Consider the following 12,533-nt stretch of genomic DNA (forward strand, 5'->3'; position numbering starts at 1 on the left):
TCAGTTTTATTAGAACAGACATAAAGCATGGCGGTTTTAGGTCACAATTTTATGCGTGTTTTGCATGACACTACACTCCCGGCAACAGCTCTGTCTATTTATAACCTTCATGGTAGCCATCATCCTTCCAGTGGAGGATCAAACAGGGCAAACTCCTGAGTCAGCTCAAAGAGTTACTGTAGAGTGATGTCATGGATTTAGCTCACTATATCAATGAGCACTAGTCAGATCATAGCTTCATCTGATCCGACCTTCTGATTCCAACAGTGGCCAATATCTGATTTTTCAGAAGTTGATAACGCCCCCCTTCTACCTCACACAAGGCAAAATTCATCCATGCAGACACCATAAGTCCAACTTTTATGCACCACTTAGGTTCCACCCAAGCCTCAAAACTGGGCCCAAGTGGTGGCTCAGCCTTTTGCTGGCTGTCTGCAAAAGGGTAAATTTCACTAATAATGCACCTAACCAAATGTGTAAAAAACTGTTCAAAGACCTGGGAGAAATAGAAGACCCCTTCCAAGTGTTAGCACATATATTTTAGGGTAAGTTATGATTGCCCTTATCATAAGCTTAGCTCATATAGAGGCAAAATAGTGTTAATGATACTATTCTGTTTTTTTAAAAATCCAGTCACAGAACTTTATTTGGTGACCTCCTGGGACAATGAATTCCATGGATTAATTATAAACTATAGAAAGTAGCAAATCATTTTACAGTTACCAAATGTACTGCTCTGCAATTTATCAAGTGTCTATTTTGTACTGTACTATACAGCAGGGTAAAAAGGAAGGAGTACTCAGAATTCACTATGCTCTTCATGGCTTTTAACACCACAGCAGCGCTCCATTCTGAACCTCTTCCAATCCAGTAAATAAGAGACCCTAACAAATATTTTCAGAACTTGAACAAACTTTATTTACCTGAAGACGTATTTACTGCTCGGCCAGTCGTCACAAAGCAGTTTGTCATATCTCCAAAGAGAATGATTAGAAGTGGCATCCCTGTTCCATTTGCAACAGCTGCAATCAAGCCTATCGTCATCAAAATGTTATCCAGCCAATCGGCATACCCAAACTACATGAGTATAAAGAAAAAGGAATTAATTGAAGGTTGACAAAGTCATATAATTGTGACAATATCCTACTAAAACACACAGAATAGGATTTGTTTTTAACATAGCACCACTCGCAATTTGGGTATCCCAAAACACTTTATGAAGCAATGAATTAGATACTGTGAAGGCAAACACAACACTTGGGATGCACTTTGAAAAAGCGTACCCACAGTTTTAGGCTAGTTTTTATTGGGGGAGTTAGGACATGTTGGCAAAATGGCAGGATGAATCCCCTAATCTGCAGAAAAAATAAAGTATCTTACATTTTTTCACAAAGTGATAACATCACCTGTGCAACTCACTGCCTCCCTGTGTGCATTCTACTACATCACATATTTATTCAGCGCATTTAAAATGTAAACAAGAACGGGTAGTTGACAAACATTTGGTTGCTGCCCAACAGAAACGGGTATGTAGCAGTTATCACATTTAAGAAAAACAGAGCACTTGTTTCCCTGGAAAATTCATGAGACATTATGCACTAATGGTAAAATTATCTCCAGCTGAGAGAGCCAGGGAAAGGCCCTACTTACCGCATATGGTTCACTTCAGACCTTAACATGGGTGAATTTCACTCCATTCTGGTGCTGAAACGTTGTCAAGCACTGGCAGTTAGCTGTGGGGGGAACTTTGCACAACAGGCCATATTTTTAAAGAGGGAAGCCTTTAAAGAGGTCAAAGCACAAAAATGGCTGTGCAGCAATACTAAATTTTGCACAGACCTCTTTCTTCTCTTTTGAAATACAGTATTGTGGTTGTAAATTGGTCTGTTACCATAATGTACAACAGGCAAAGAAAAGGAACAATGTGAAATATAAATCAAGCCAATAAACTATGCACTAACCAATTTCAAAATGCCAACCATCTTTTCCTTTGACATCTCATTTTTCTTTCTAAAGAGATTAATGCAAAATTAATCCACGCCCTTTCTTGAAAGGCAGGGCAAGAAATTTAACAGCATATTCAGATTAAGGAACCCCTACTTTTTCTTGTTCTTTAACTCTTCATTTTGCTCGGGTTTTTCATCATGTTGGAAAGCAGGATTGTCATGGCCATTACTTGCAGATTCTGTGGAGGAGAAAGTAGGTTTTGCTTTCACAAATAGTAAGGTCTCTTAAGCCAGCTTCTTATGAAGCACAGTAAATCCCTTTCCGAATTATCGTAGCACCAAAACAATTGATTTAAAAAAAAAAAAAAAAAAAAAGCAGGAAAACCACATTTTTCTCATGCTCTTGAAACAGCTCAGTAACTTTCAATGTTTTCCTCCCTAAAGATCACATCCAAGCTGAGAACAAACATCATTTTCAGCCCAAAAAACTAATTTTAAGGGAAGTCATTAAAGACTAACTTGGGCCTCACTCTTTCAAAAACTGAGTGCCTGCCTAAGTGCATGTCTACACTAGAAGTGTTACAGCGGAACAGCTGCAGCTATGCTGCTGTAGCGTATACACTTACTACGGTGATGGAAGGGATTAGTGAAACCACCTGTTAGGTTGATGGAAGAGTTCTTCTGTCAACCTAATGGTGTCTACACTGGGGATTAGGTCGGCTTACCGATGTCTCCCTCGGGCATGAATTTTTCACACCTCTGAGAAATGTCTCAAGGTGCACCTAACTTTTAGGTATAGACCAGGCCTTTGTAGGATTGGGGCCTTGGAGTGCAACAGACATACTTATTATTTGTTGGTATTTCAGTAGTACCTACAGGCCTCAACCCTATTGTACAGCCATAGCACAAACACAAGCAAGAGGATCTCCACCCAAAAGAGTTTATAATCAAAGAATAAGATGAGAAGCAACACATGGATGAAAGAAACTGACAGAGGAATCGCAATGGACTAGTGCGGTGACTGAACTACAGGATAAAAGATTGTCACAACACCAGCTGTCTATCCTATCTCAACCTGAACTACAACTACTGTGTTTTCCATCACTAGTTTTTAGAACAACTTTGTAGAGACTTACAGGACACTATGATGTTTGTTATGATTATATAACAATTCAAATGCAGTTAACTGGCTCCTGACTCACATAATGGAGCATTTGTACACTTAGGCCCCATTGCTGATGCATGTAAATAACTTTAGGCATGTGAGCAGCCACACTGAAACTCAATGAGACTACTCATGTGCATAAATGCTCGCAGGATGGGAGCCTTAGTTATTTTTAAACTAGAGCGCCTCACTGGGCACACCAGGGTCACTTAAGTTGGTAGAAGGCTACACAGAGCTACTCCCAGCTAGTGCTGTCATTAAGTTAAGAGAATACATGTATTCAGTGCTAGCTAAGAATTTTTTCTGAATGCTGTTTCTTCCACATAGATCCCCAGGAAGGGTCCATTCTTGCTGGGTAAAGTCACCACAGTAGGAAGCTTAATAGCCAGAGAAGCATGAGTTGTGGAGGATGATGGGAGGGCTGATCCATTTTTCCATAGAAATCCCTCATGGCTACCAGACAGAATTCAAAATGTGGCTTTAATTTCGTGGCAATGGAGTACATCTTTCCAACAACTAGCCTAACATTCAAAAGAAGAAACAACTAACGGAAAAAACTTACTAGGATTAGGTGGTTCCTTTTCTGTGTGATTTATGAAATCATCCTTCATTGTGTTATTCCGCTGTATGGTTATTACACTTGCAGAAGTAAATCACTTTGGGTAAAATCTGCATTCACAAGAGAACACCACAACCTTTCAGAGACAATAGCCATTCAAAGAGTTCACATCAAGATATTTTTAATGTTTCTTTATTAATTATTTGTTTCCTTTCAACAACTTTTCCTAGGGAAGAAAAAATATTTATCATTACGTGCTACTTTTACATCAGGGTAAGTTACTTTTCTAAAGAGCTATGTTAATTTTTAAAAATTAGAACAACAATGTGGCCTGCTTCCTGGGGGTACCCAGGGCTGTAGCCACCTGCCCTTAGCACGAGAAAGCCTTGTCTATGCCCGATGGGGGTCAGCTCCCCAACTCTAGTGGCCACAGGCAACACAAGCACTCCCCTCAAGGCCCATGCAGGCCCTGCTGTCTCTTTACAGGTTAGCGATAGGTAGGGTGACCATATTTCCCAATGCTGAATATGGGACACCTGGTAAAATTACTCGTATTCAAGCGAGTTCAATGGCAATCAGAACTATGCAGCACAAACATTCAAATTAATATCAAGTTGACTGAGCCCCTGTTAACAAGAAATACTGCATAGCTGGATTCTTTTTATTTACTTTCTTATCCTTAAGGCTTTAGGGGTCACATGGGGAGGTGACACATACACCTCTAACCCCACCCCCATGTTATGCTTATAAAAAGTACACAAGATTTTTTTTTAAATAGGGGAAAAGGCAATACACCACATTTATTGAGAATATAGCAGTTAGCATATGCTTTTTAATTACACACACACACCCCATGCACACAGTCCCGCCAGTTGATGTTATAGTTACCAGTTTAGAGTCTGGATTGATTTAGTGGCCAGCCAGATTGGTTGTAGAGGGGAGCCGGCCTCTGTTGGTTGTGATCTGAGGCTTTTGGAGTTGATGGCAATATGAACCCAAAGTCCCATCGCAAAGCACTCTGTTTTTATAGTTTTTTTGTTGTTGTTGAAGTTTATGGATTTTGCTCTGTCATTTTACGACCGGTTACTTCTCAGTTGGTGTTATTTTTTTGATGGCTTTTTTTATGTTAGCATTCCAAAACACCTCTGGGGATGGGGTCATTCTGTCCTGGTTTCGATTTAATTAATTATTGTGTGTTTAAGGATGCCAGCCTCCACCTCAGAGTTGTCAATTTGCCCTTCCTTAATTATGGATGAGCGTTGATGTTTCTCTGGCATTGTTAAGTCTTTTTCTCCCCCCCCCCTTGACCATCTGGCTCTAACATTGGCTTTCACACCTTATCTTTTTCTGAAGCATTTATTTCTTATTCACGTACTCATTCCTCCATGCCAGGCTTGGCCCCCAGGATGGACCTGCCTCTGCTGGTACCTGGCGCTGCGTCTTTCCGAGGCAACAGGCAGCGGGGCATGCAGGGTCACATGCCTCTTTCCCCAGATTTCTGCCAGGGTTCACACCAGAATGTGGCCAGCAGCAGCCTTTCATCGCTTTGCAGGAGGGAAGGGATTGGAGCTGCTTCCAGCTGTGGGGTGGGTGGGAAGGGATGACCTGGCCTGTGTCTTTGCAGAGATCATCTCTTTTCCCGCCCCACCCTCTGTGTGAATAGAAACAGCTTGTCCTTTCCTGCCAAAACAGTGTCAAAAGGCAGCTAACACCTCCAAGCTGCTACTAGCCACCAACATAACCCAGCCAGCTCCGGTGGCCTGAAGGATGCATTGTGCACCAGGCCCAGGAAACCTGACTACAAGGGCTTAAGTGAACCTGGCCAGAGAGGTGGCTCAGCACAGGAGAGTGCCTATGGGACGGAGCCGCCAGGATGGTGGTGGTGGTGGGGGGGGGGGGGGGTCAGGTGAAGAGGGTGCTAAACCCCTGCCCTGGGGGCTGATGTGGAGCCTGCAGGTTTGGGGCACGAACAGGCTGGAAATTGCTTCCCCCGACTCCAGAGCTTAGCTGAGGGGCAGAGAGGCTTCCCCATGCCAGCGCTGCGATGGGCTTTGGCAAATGCAGGGATTGGCTCCTCCCGGCCAGTGCCTCAAGCCAAAGGGTCTTGGGCTTTCCAAGGGTGCCAGCCCAGGAAGAGGCAGTGGGGAAAGGAAGGACCCTGCCAGCCAGGCTGTTGGTGAGCTGAGCGCTCTGACCAGGGGCTGGTTCTCCACAAATACTGCGAGTGGGATGTTCTCAGCCAGGGCAATATGGAGGAGCAGCGGGGCTCAGGGTGGGGGCAAAGCAGGGAGGGGACAGCGAGGGGGGGAGCACATAAAGGGCACATCATGGATGGGCAGCAGAAAGCCAGCCCCCTTACCCCATCCACCCCGACGCCCCAAAGCTGAGGCCAGGACTCTGGGCACGCGAGGCCAGCAGCCGGGACCCTGGGCGCGCGAAGCCAGCAGCCGGGACCCTGGGCGCGCGAAGCCAGCAGCCCTAGTTCTTGCGCCTATGCGCCAGTATTGATGGGGGAGGGAGATGGCAAATTGCCTCGTATTTTCTCATTTTTAAAGAAAAAGTTGGGACACCTGCGGGAAGGCTTAAATGTGCAACTGTCCCTTTAAAAAGAGGATGTCTAGTCACCCTAGCAGCAATAGGCACATTCCAACCCCTGAGGCCTCAGAGCATCTCCCTGGAGTGTGAAGCCCCTACTCCACTGCAAACTCACAGCATTTACAGATTTGCTGTTTGGAAAGGAACAGTACACCCCAGCTTACCAGTTCCAGCTTGGATCACCTCTTTGCTTAACACACAGCACTTCGATACGTTTCTAGTGAAAACAAGCAAAAGTTTATTTAACAAAGAATAGATGTAACCCCCCAAACCCCTCTTTCAGTGCTGGCTTAGTACCTGAATGCAGTGCAAACAGAAGAGTGGTATCTCAGAGTTTTTGGACAGTTCCAAAGTTTCAGTCACCCTGAGCTCATTTTGCGGTGCTGCTGGTAGGTGTCTGCCTGCCTGCCCTCCTGTATGCTAAAGGATCAAGCTACTTGGCAGTGCTTCCAGTGAGACAAGGGATAACCGCACTAAGGCTGTGGCTACAGCACTTGAGCTCATGAATAATTCAAACTCACACAAGCACACACATTAAAAACAAAAACTATAAACTTTATGCAAGGATTTGACCAAAGAGAAATAAGCAATCAGTGAAAATATTAGATGATTAGAAATCAACAATGCTTTGTAATTACTAAAGGCTCTGCCAAGAGGCATGCTAGGTCACGTGACCACACACACTCTCAATGTTCCTAAACAAAAAACGGCTCTTCCCATGTCCACTCACAGTTCAGTCCATCTCCCACATCTCAGGTGGTGCAGGTGGAGACATGCTGCAGGTCTGTAAGGAGATACTGTTAGAAACGCACTTTATTATACTGAGAATTGGCAGGGCAGGTCTTGATGATCCAGGTAGATGAAAATCCTTCCGCAAATGCAATGTGCCTTCATGGCGCAAAATTACTACCTAATTACCCATATAACTCTAATACAGGATACTACCTCAGGTTCCATTTCTGGCTGAGGGGTCAGGAGACTGATTCAGGCAAGTAGGTCCTGCCTAGGGATCACTGGAAATGGACTAACCAACCACTCTCTTCTGAAACAGTGCTGACAGTCTTTTAAGTTTCAAACCCATGGGCTCAGTTGGAAGCCGGTGAGGCCTCTGGATCCAAAATCCCGGATCTGGTATGAGCTGGCTGCAGGGCAGGCAGGCTGGAGGCAGTGAATGGCAGGAGAGACAGGCTGTCTCCTCCAGTTGCTGGCAGGTGGTGACAGGAGGATTGTCCTATCCTAGGGCTTTTTTGCAGGCTGGGGTTACAAGATAGGCCAGTTGTGGGCCTGGAAGTGCTATGCTGGCAGACTGCAGGCAGACCTGCTCTCCCCTCTGCTTCCCAACTGGTCTCTACCATCTGGAGGGAAAGCTGAGCTATTCATAGCCTTCCTCCTGCTTTCCCAGGCCTCCAGGGCTCCCCACAGGGTTAACGACTGCTTGCAGTTTGCCTAGCTGTCTCCTGGCCTCTGAGAACTGCTTTGTCTCTCCTCCTCCAATTGGTTGAAAAAGGACGGTTGCCTGGGTAAGAATCACATCCTACTCCTCTTCCCTCCTGCTGCTGGGGAAGTCAACAATACAGGACTCTGTTGTGGACCTCACAGGGGCCCAAAAGGTATGTCACTTCCTTTGGGATAGAGCCCCCTTGCTAAGGCGGCGCGGGGGGGGGGGGGGGGGGAGTGGCACTACATAGTCAAGTGGTAGCCAGCAGAAATATTGGAAACAAATACTTACATATAAAAAAACCCTAACACACATTCTAGAAACTAGACTTAATTAACTAAATACTCTCATGTCTAATAAATGATTGCTCCCCAGTGCTTTCCTTCCAGGCAGACTATGAACCCTTTTCCATGAGAGAAGACATGCTGTCAGCTTTTCTCCTAGGTGAAGGATGCAGCGTGTCCGTCTGCACTCCCAGATATTCCCCCACAATCCATTGTCTGGACACATAAACAGCAGCAAGGGATCCTGTTTATGTCTTCCTGTAAATCTGGTAGATTTTGCATTCTTTCAACTGGTATCAAGCTCAGTGTGCAAACAGGCATCCACGGGAGACATAAAATGGCCAATACACACATGACCAGACAGAGATAAATGTCTGAAACCTCCTGCTTAAAAGGAACCTATGTAAGACATGATGTTTTGGTTACCTGTCTTAACTCCAAGGCTTTGAGATCATAATTTCCAATACAGATACATAACTCCTCACATATTATCCACCCATACATTGCAAAATGATTAGCTAGTAGACTACTGGCTCTTGATAGAGATCTTACAGGCAACCATTTAGTAACTTAATATGCATATATCTGGCCACTGCAAAACCCTGTGCATTCCCTGTGCCCTATGTCAGTTGGCACCAAGGGGTTCCTTGGTCACACTCAGCTAACCACTTTCATAGATTTTAATGCCAAAAGAGACCATTAGATCATCGAATCTGACCTCCAGTATAACACAGGCCATAACATTTATGTAAAATTTCTGTATTGAGCCCACTAACTTGTGTTTGACTAAAGTATTTCTCCCATTTATATCAGGATCATGGTAACTGTGAAAAGATCCAAATAATACATGGAAAGGATAAAGCATTGTGAATTAATTAAATAATGGTGGAATTCTTAGAAAACAGATGATCAACATTCTACAGGGGACCAACATTCTACCCCCAGGGTTTGTTCCTTTATATAGCATGTACGTATGTTTACAAAACAATACATTTGAATCTGGATGCAACAGCTCTCGAGGCATGTTAAAAAATTAAACAAAACTAAAGCTGTCCTATACATCTAAACAAGAACATTGTGTGCAAAATCCTTATTCTACCCTTCAGCTTCCTTTTACAAAAATTTCTAGCGTATATTGCTGTCTGGATTTTAGAATTAATTTATTTCAGTTTACCTTTTAACTTTGTAATGGCCAGTAGTCTCCCTTTTAGTTTGGACACTCCCACAGACTCCTGTGGATATAGATTACTGCCAGGACAACCATATAGATGCAAATGAGCATTGCAAAAGGGATTAGACTTACTTATGTGCTCATTTATCACAGGCGCTTTCAAAACCAACCTACTTCTTGCCACAGAGATGAAAGGAGGGAAGGGAGTGCAAGACACAAGGCCCCCTGTTGGGTCTCTCCAGCTTCAATACAGCCATAAATAGAACCATAATGAGAGTTTTCTACAACTGCGACTCCCCGTCAGCTCTAAAGTAGGCACAGAAAGAGGCACAGAGACAAAGAACTTTACAGGATCGCCTCAACTGCCATGTACCTACAGACTTTGCATCCGATGAAGTGAGCTGTAGCTCAGGAAAGCTGATGCTCTAATAAATTTGTTCGTCTCTAAGGTGCCACAAGTCCTCCTTTTCTTTTAGGCTGTCTAATGACATTTACATGCAGCCACTAACAGACAAATAAAAAGCCAGAAGGATCCTCCAGGGCAGTGGCATACAGAAGTAGCACCTGGTTTAAGGGGATCCACAGAGGCTCCCTCAGCTTCAATGCAACCAAAGGTAGAACTAGTGACCCTATAGTTGAGGATCTCTCAGCTTCAGTGCCTCCCGGAGAGGGGTGTGGCCCCTTGGGAGATACCTCAGCGTCAGAGCAGCAACACGGTCACCCGCAGCATCCCCCCGCTTCAGAGGGACAACGGCACCAGTCACCCCCCCTTCCGCAGTGCCACGACCCCTTTGCTTTCACTGCCAGCGGCCAGGGCGCCCTTGTCACTCCGGGCTGCCATTGGCCATGGAGCGAGCAGCCCCCAGTTGACGGCCCGCCCCGGAGCCGCGTGCGGCGGCGCGGGCGGCGCCCCTGAGCTGGGCGAGGGGTTTGCTCAGACACGCTGCTGGCGCCAGAGGGGCTGGAGCGTCCCCATCGCTCTGCCCCGGCGGGTGTGTGTGTGTGTGGAGGCAGCCGGGTAAAGCCTCTCTCGGGGGGGGGGGGGGAGATTCCTCAGCAGGGGACTCCCCCCGTCCTAGCGGTTCCTAGTCTCCCTCCCGCAGCCCGCCCGCTGCTCCCAGACCTGCTGTGTAAGGCGGGCTCCTCGGCGTGGGGGTGTCCCAGACGCTGCTCTTCCTCAACCTCGGTGCCCGCCTTACCCTGCCCCAGAACAGCCGCCTGCTTCCTGCCGCCCCGTTTCCAGCCCGCTTGGTCTCCCCGTCCTCCACATACCGCAGCATCAGGTTTCAAGGTAAGGCGCTCGGGCCCCCTTTCCACATCGCCTACCCGTGACTCCCTTGCCACACTTACCCCCTGCCCAAAACAAGAAAACCGCTTCTGGGGATGACGTGCCGCTGGCTGGACCAGAAATGGGTAGAAGGATTAAGCTTCCAGGTGTGGTCCTTTCCTGCTTAAATGATTGTAAACGTCTCCTAAAACGTTTGGAGAGTTGATTCAGGACAGCACCCCAAAGCTCATGCTTGTAGGGACCTCAGGACAGCACCCCAAAGCTCATGCTTGTAGGGACCTCAGGACAGCACCCCAAAGCTCATGCTTGTAGGGACCTCTATCAGTTACTATGGTAAAACTTAAGCAGACTTCACATGCCCTGGGGCTCCCCCATTCCTTTCCACTGTGCAAAAACAAAATCCCATAATTATCTTCCCCAACCATCTGGGTGCTGATATCATCCTTAGCATGCTGGAATCTGAGGGCCTAGGGTTTTTGGGAAGTCAGCAAAACCAGGGGTAGTTTTGCCTGCTTAAAGAGTTCAGAAATGGGCCCGGTTTGATGATTTCTCTTCATTCCCCTCTCCCCCACCCACAACGTTCAGGGTAAAATTTTATAATATCCTTTGAAAGAAAGGGTAACATTTCTCCTCGCTTTCTTCACCACACCACCACCACCTTTTACTTTACAGCTGGACTTAGATACTGCTCAAAACCCTACACCGCAAGTCTGTTTTTTTCCTCAGGCCCCATGCTCTCATTACATTTTTTGTTGTTGTAAAGTTTATTACAGGACTCAGCGTCAGTCCCCACTAGCTTAGGCATTGTACAAAACAAACTGGGACAGGGACTGACTCTTCCTAAGAGTTTCTAAACTCCTTGGCTTCCATAGCTCAGAAGTCTGGGGCTGTAGATTTTAGCGGGGGTGGGGGCTGAGAAGCACAAATACATGATTGTCCCCAGCTCTGTTAATCCCAGTGGAATTTTTACCATTTCAGTAGGCACAGGAACAACTCCTGCATCCACACTAGGAGCATTTTGCCGGTGTAGTACACTGGTATAGCTTTACTGGCAAGACTTTTCAAGAGTAGACCTGGCCATAGATTTAGTTGTGGTCATGGTTAAACTCAGATACTATAGCAACGAATGCCATATAAGAATATAAGCAGAATTAAATAGGAAAGTCTTGACCAGAAGTCTGAAGATGCTAAGCACTGAGACAGAGTTCCTCCTCCACCTTGGTGGGTTCTGCGCTTAGCAGATTTTCTCGCCTCAGAGGTTCACGGCAGCCCCCAGTTTGGCCACTTTCGTGGCTCAAATCTGCCGTTCACTCCGTTAGACTCATCACTGGCCAGCATGGGGAAAGGAAGAAGAACAATCCCCGCAGTCTCTGCTGATCCACCTAGTGGATCGGAGAACAGGCCAGAGACCTTCCCCTCTGGTGGAACTCACAGTCCAGTTCAACTCATCCGGTATCAAGTAGGGAGTTGGGGGGAACCCGGGCCCACCCTCTACTCTGGATTCCAGCCGAGGGCCCTGTGGATTGCAGCTGTTTACAGCAGCTCCTGTAACAACTGCATGACAGCTAGAACTCCCTGGGATCCTTCCCCATGGCCTCCTCCCAACACTTTCTTTATCCTCACCATAGTACCTTCCTCCTGATGTCTGATAACTCTTGTACAGCTTGCTCTCAGCTTCTTGCTCCCAGCTCCTCCCACGCACCACAAACTGGAGTGAGGTCCTTTTTAAAACCCAGGTGCCCTGATTAGCATGCCTTAATTGATTCTAGCAGCTTCTTGATTGGCTGCAGGTGTTCTAATCAGCCTGTCTGCCTTAATTGTTTCCAGAAAGTTCCTGATCGTTCTGGAACCTTCCCTGTTACGTTACCCAGGGAAAAGGGACCTACTTAACCTGGGGCTAATGTATCTGCTTTTGATCACTCTCCTGTAGCCATCTGGCCCGACCCTGTCACAGCATCCACAATTCTTATTTGAAATCTTGAGGAGTTGCTGAGTGCTTGGCACATCAGCAAATCAGGCCGTTTTACTGCTACAGTAGAACCTTGATTTTATGACCACCAATCTGATGAACAACCAGTTACAGGAAT

General features: G+C 46.1%; 1 protein-coding gene across 6 annotated transcripts in view; it reads right to left on the reverse strand.

Moving 5' to 3' along the window:
* Nucleotides 1-12,180, reverse strand: part of LOC119850545 (ATP-dependent translocase ABCB1-like) — a 64,661-nt gene extending 52,481 nt beyond the window's left edge. For 2 of the 6 annotated variants that reach the window (XM_038388725.2, XM_043509200.1), the window contains exons 1-6: nt 12,070-12,131; nt 6,430-6,482; nt 3,674-3,780; nt 2,101-2,185; nt 1,962-2,010; nt 924-1,077 (exon numbers count right to left, since the gene is read on the reverse strand). In XM_038388725.2, the coding sequence (XP_038244653.1) occupies nt 924-1,077; nt 1,962-2,010; nt 2,101-2,185; nt 3,674-3,722 (337 nt within the window). In that variant the 5' untranslated portion in view covers nt 3,723-3,780; nt 6,430-6,482; nt 12,070-12,131. Of the gene's footprint in view, nt 1-923; nt 1,078-1,961; nt 2,011-2,100; nt 2,186-3,673; nt 3,781-6,429; nt 6,483-12,069 lie in introns of all 6 variants that reach the window. The other 4 variants (XM_038388724.2, XM_038388728.2, XM_038388727.2 and 1 more) reach the window with 4 other exon arrangements.
* Between the last annotated feature and the right edge of the window lie 353 nt (nt 12,181-12,533).

This window comes from Dermochelys coriacea, chromosome 2 (genome assembly GCF_009764565.3).
Source record: "Dermochelys coriacea isolate rDerCor1 chromosome 2, rDerCor1.pri.v4, whole genome shotgun sequence".
Lineage (NCBI taxonomy): Eukaryota > Metazoa > Chordata > Testudines > Dermochelyidae > Dermochelys > Dermochelys coriacea.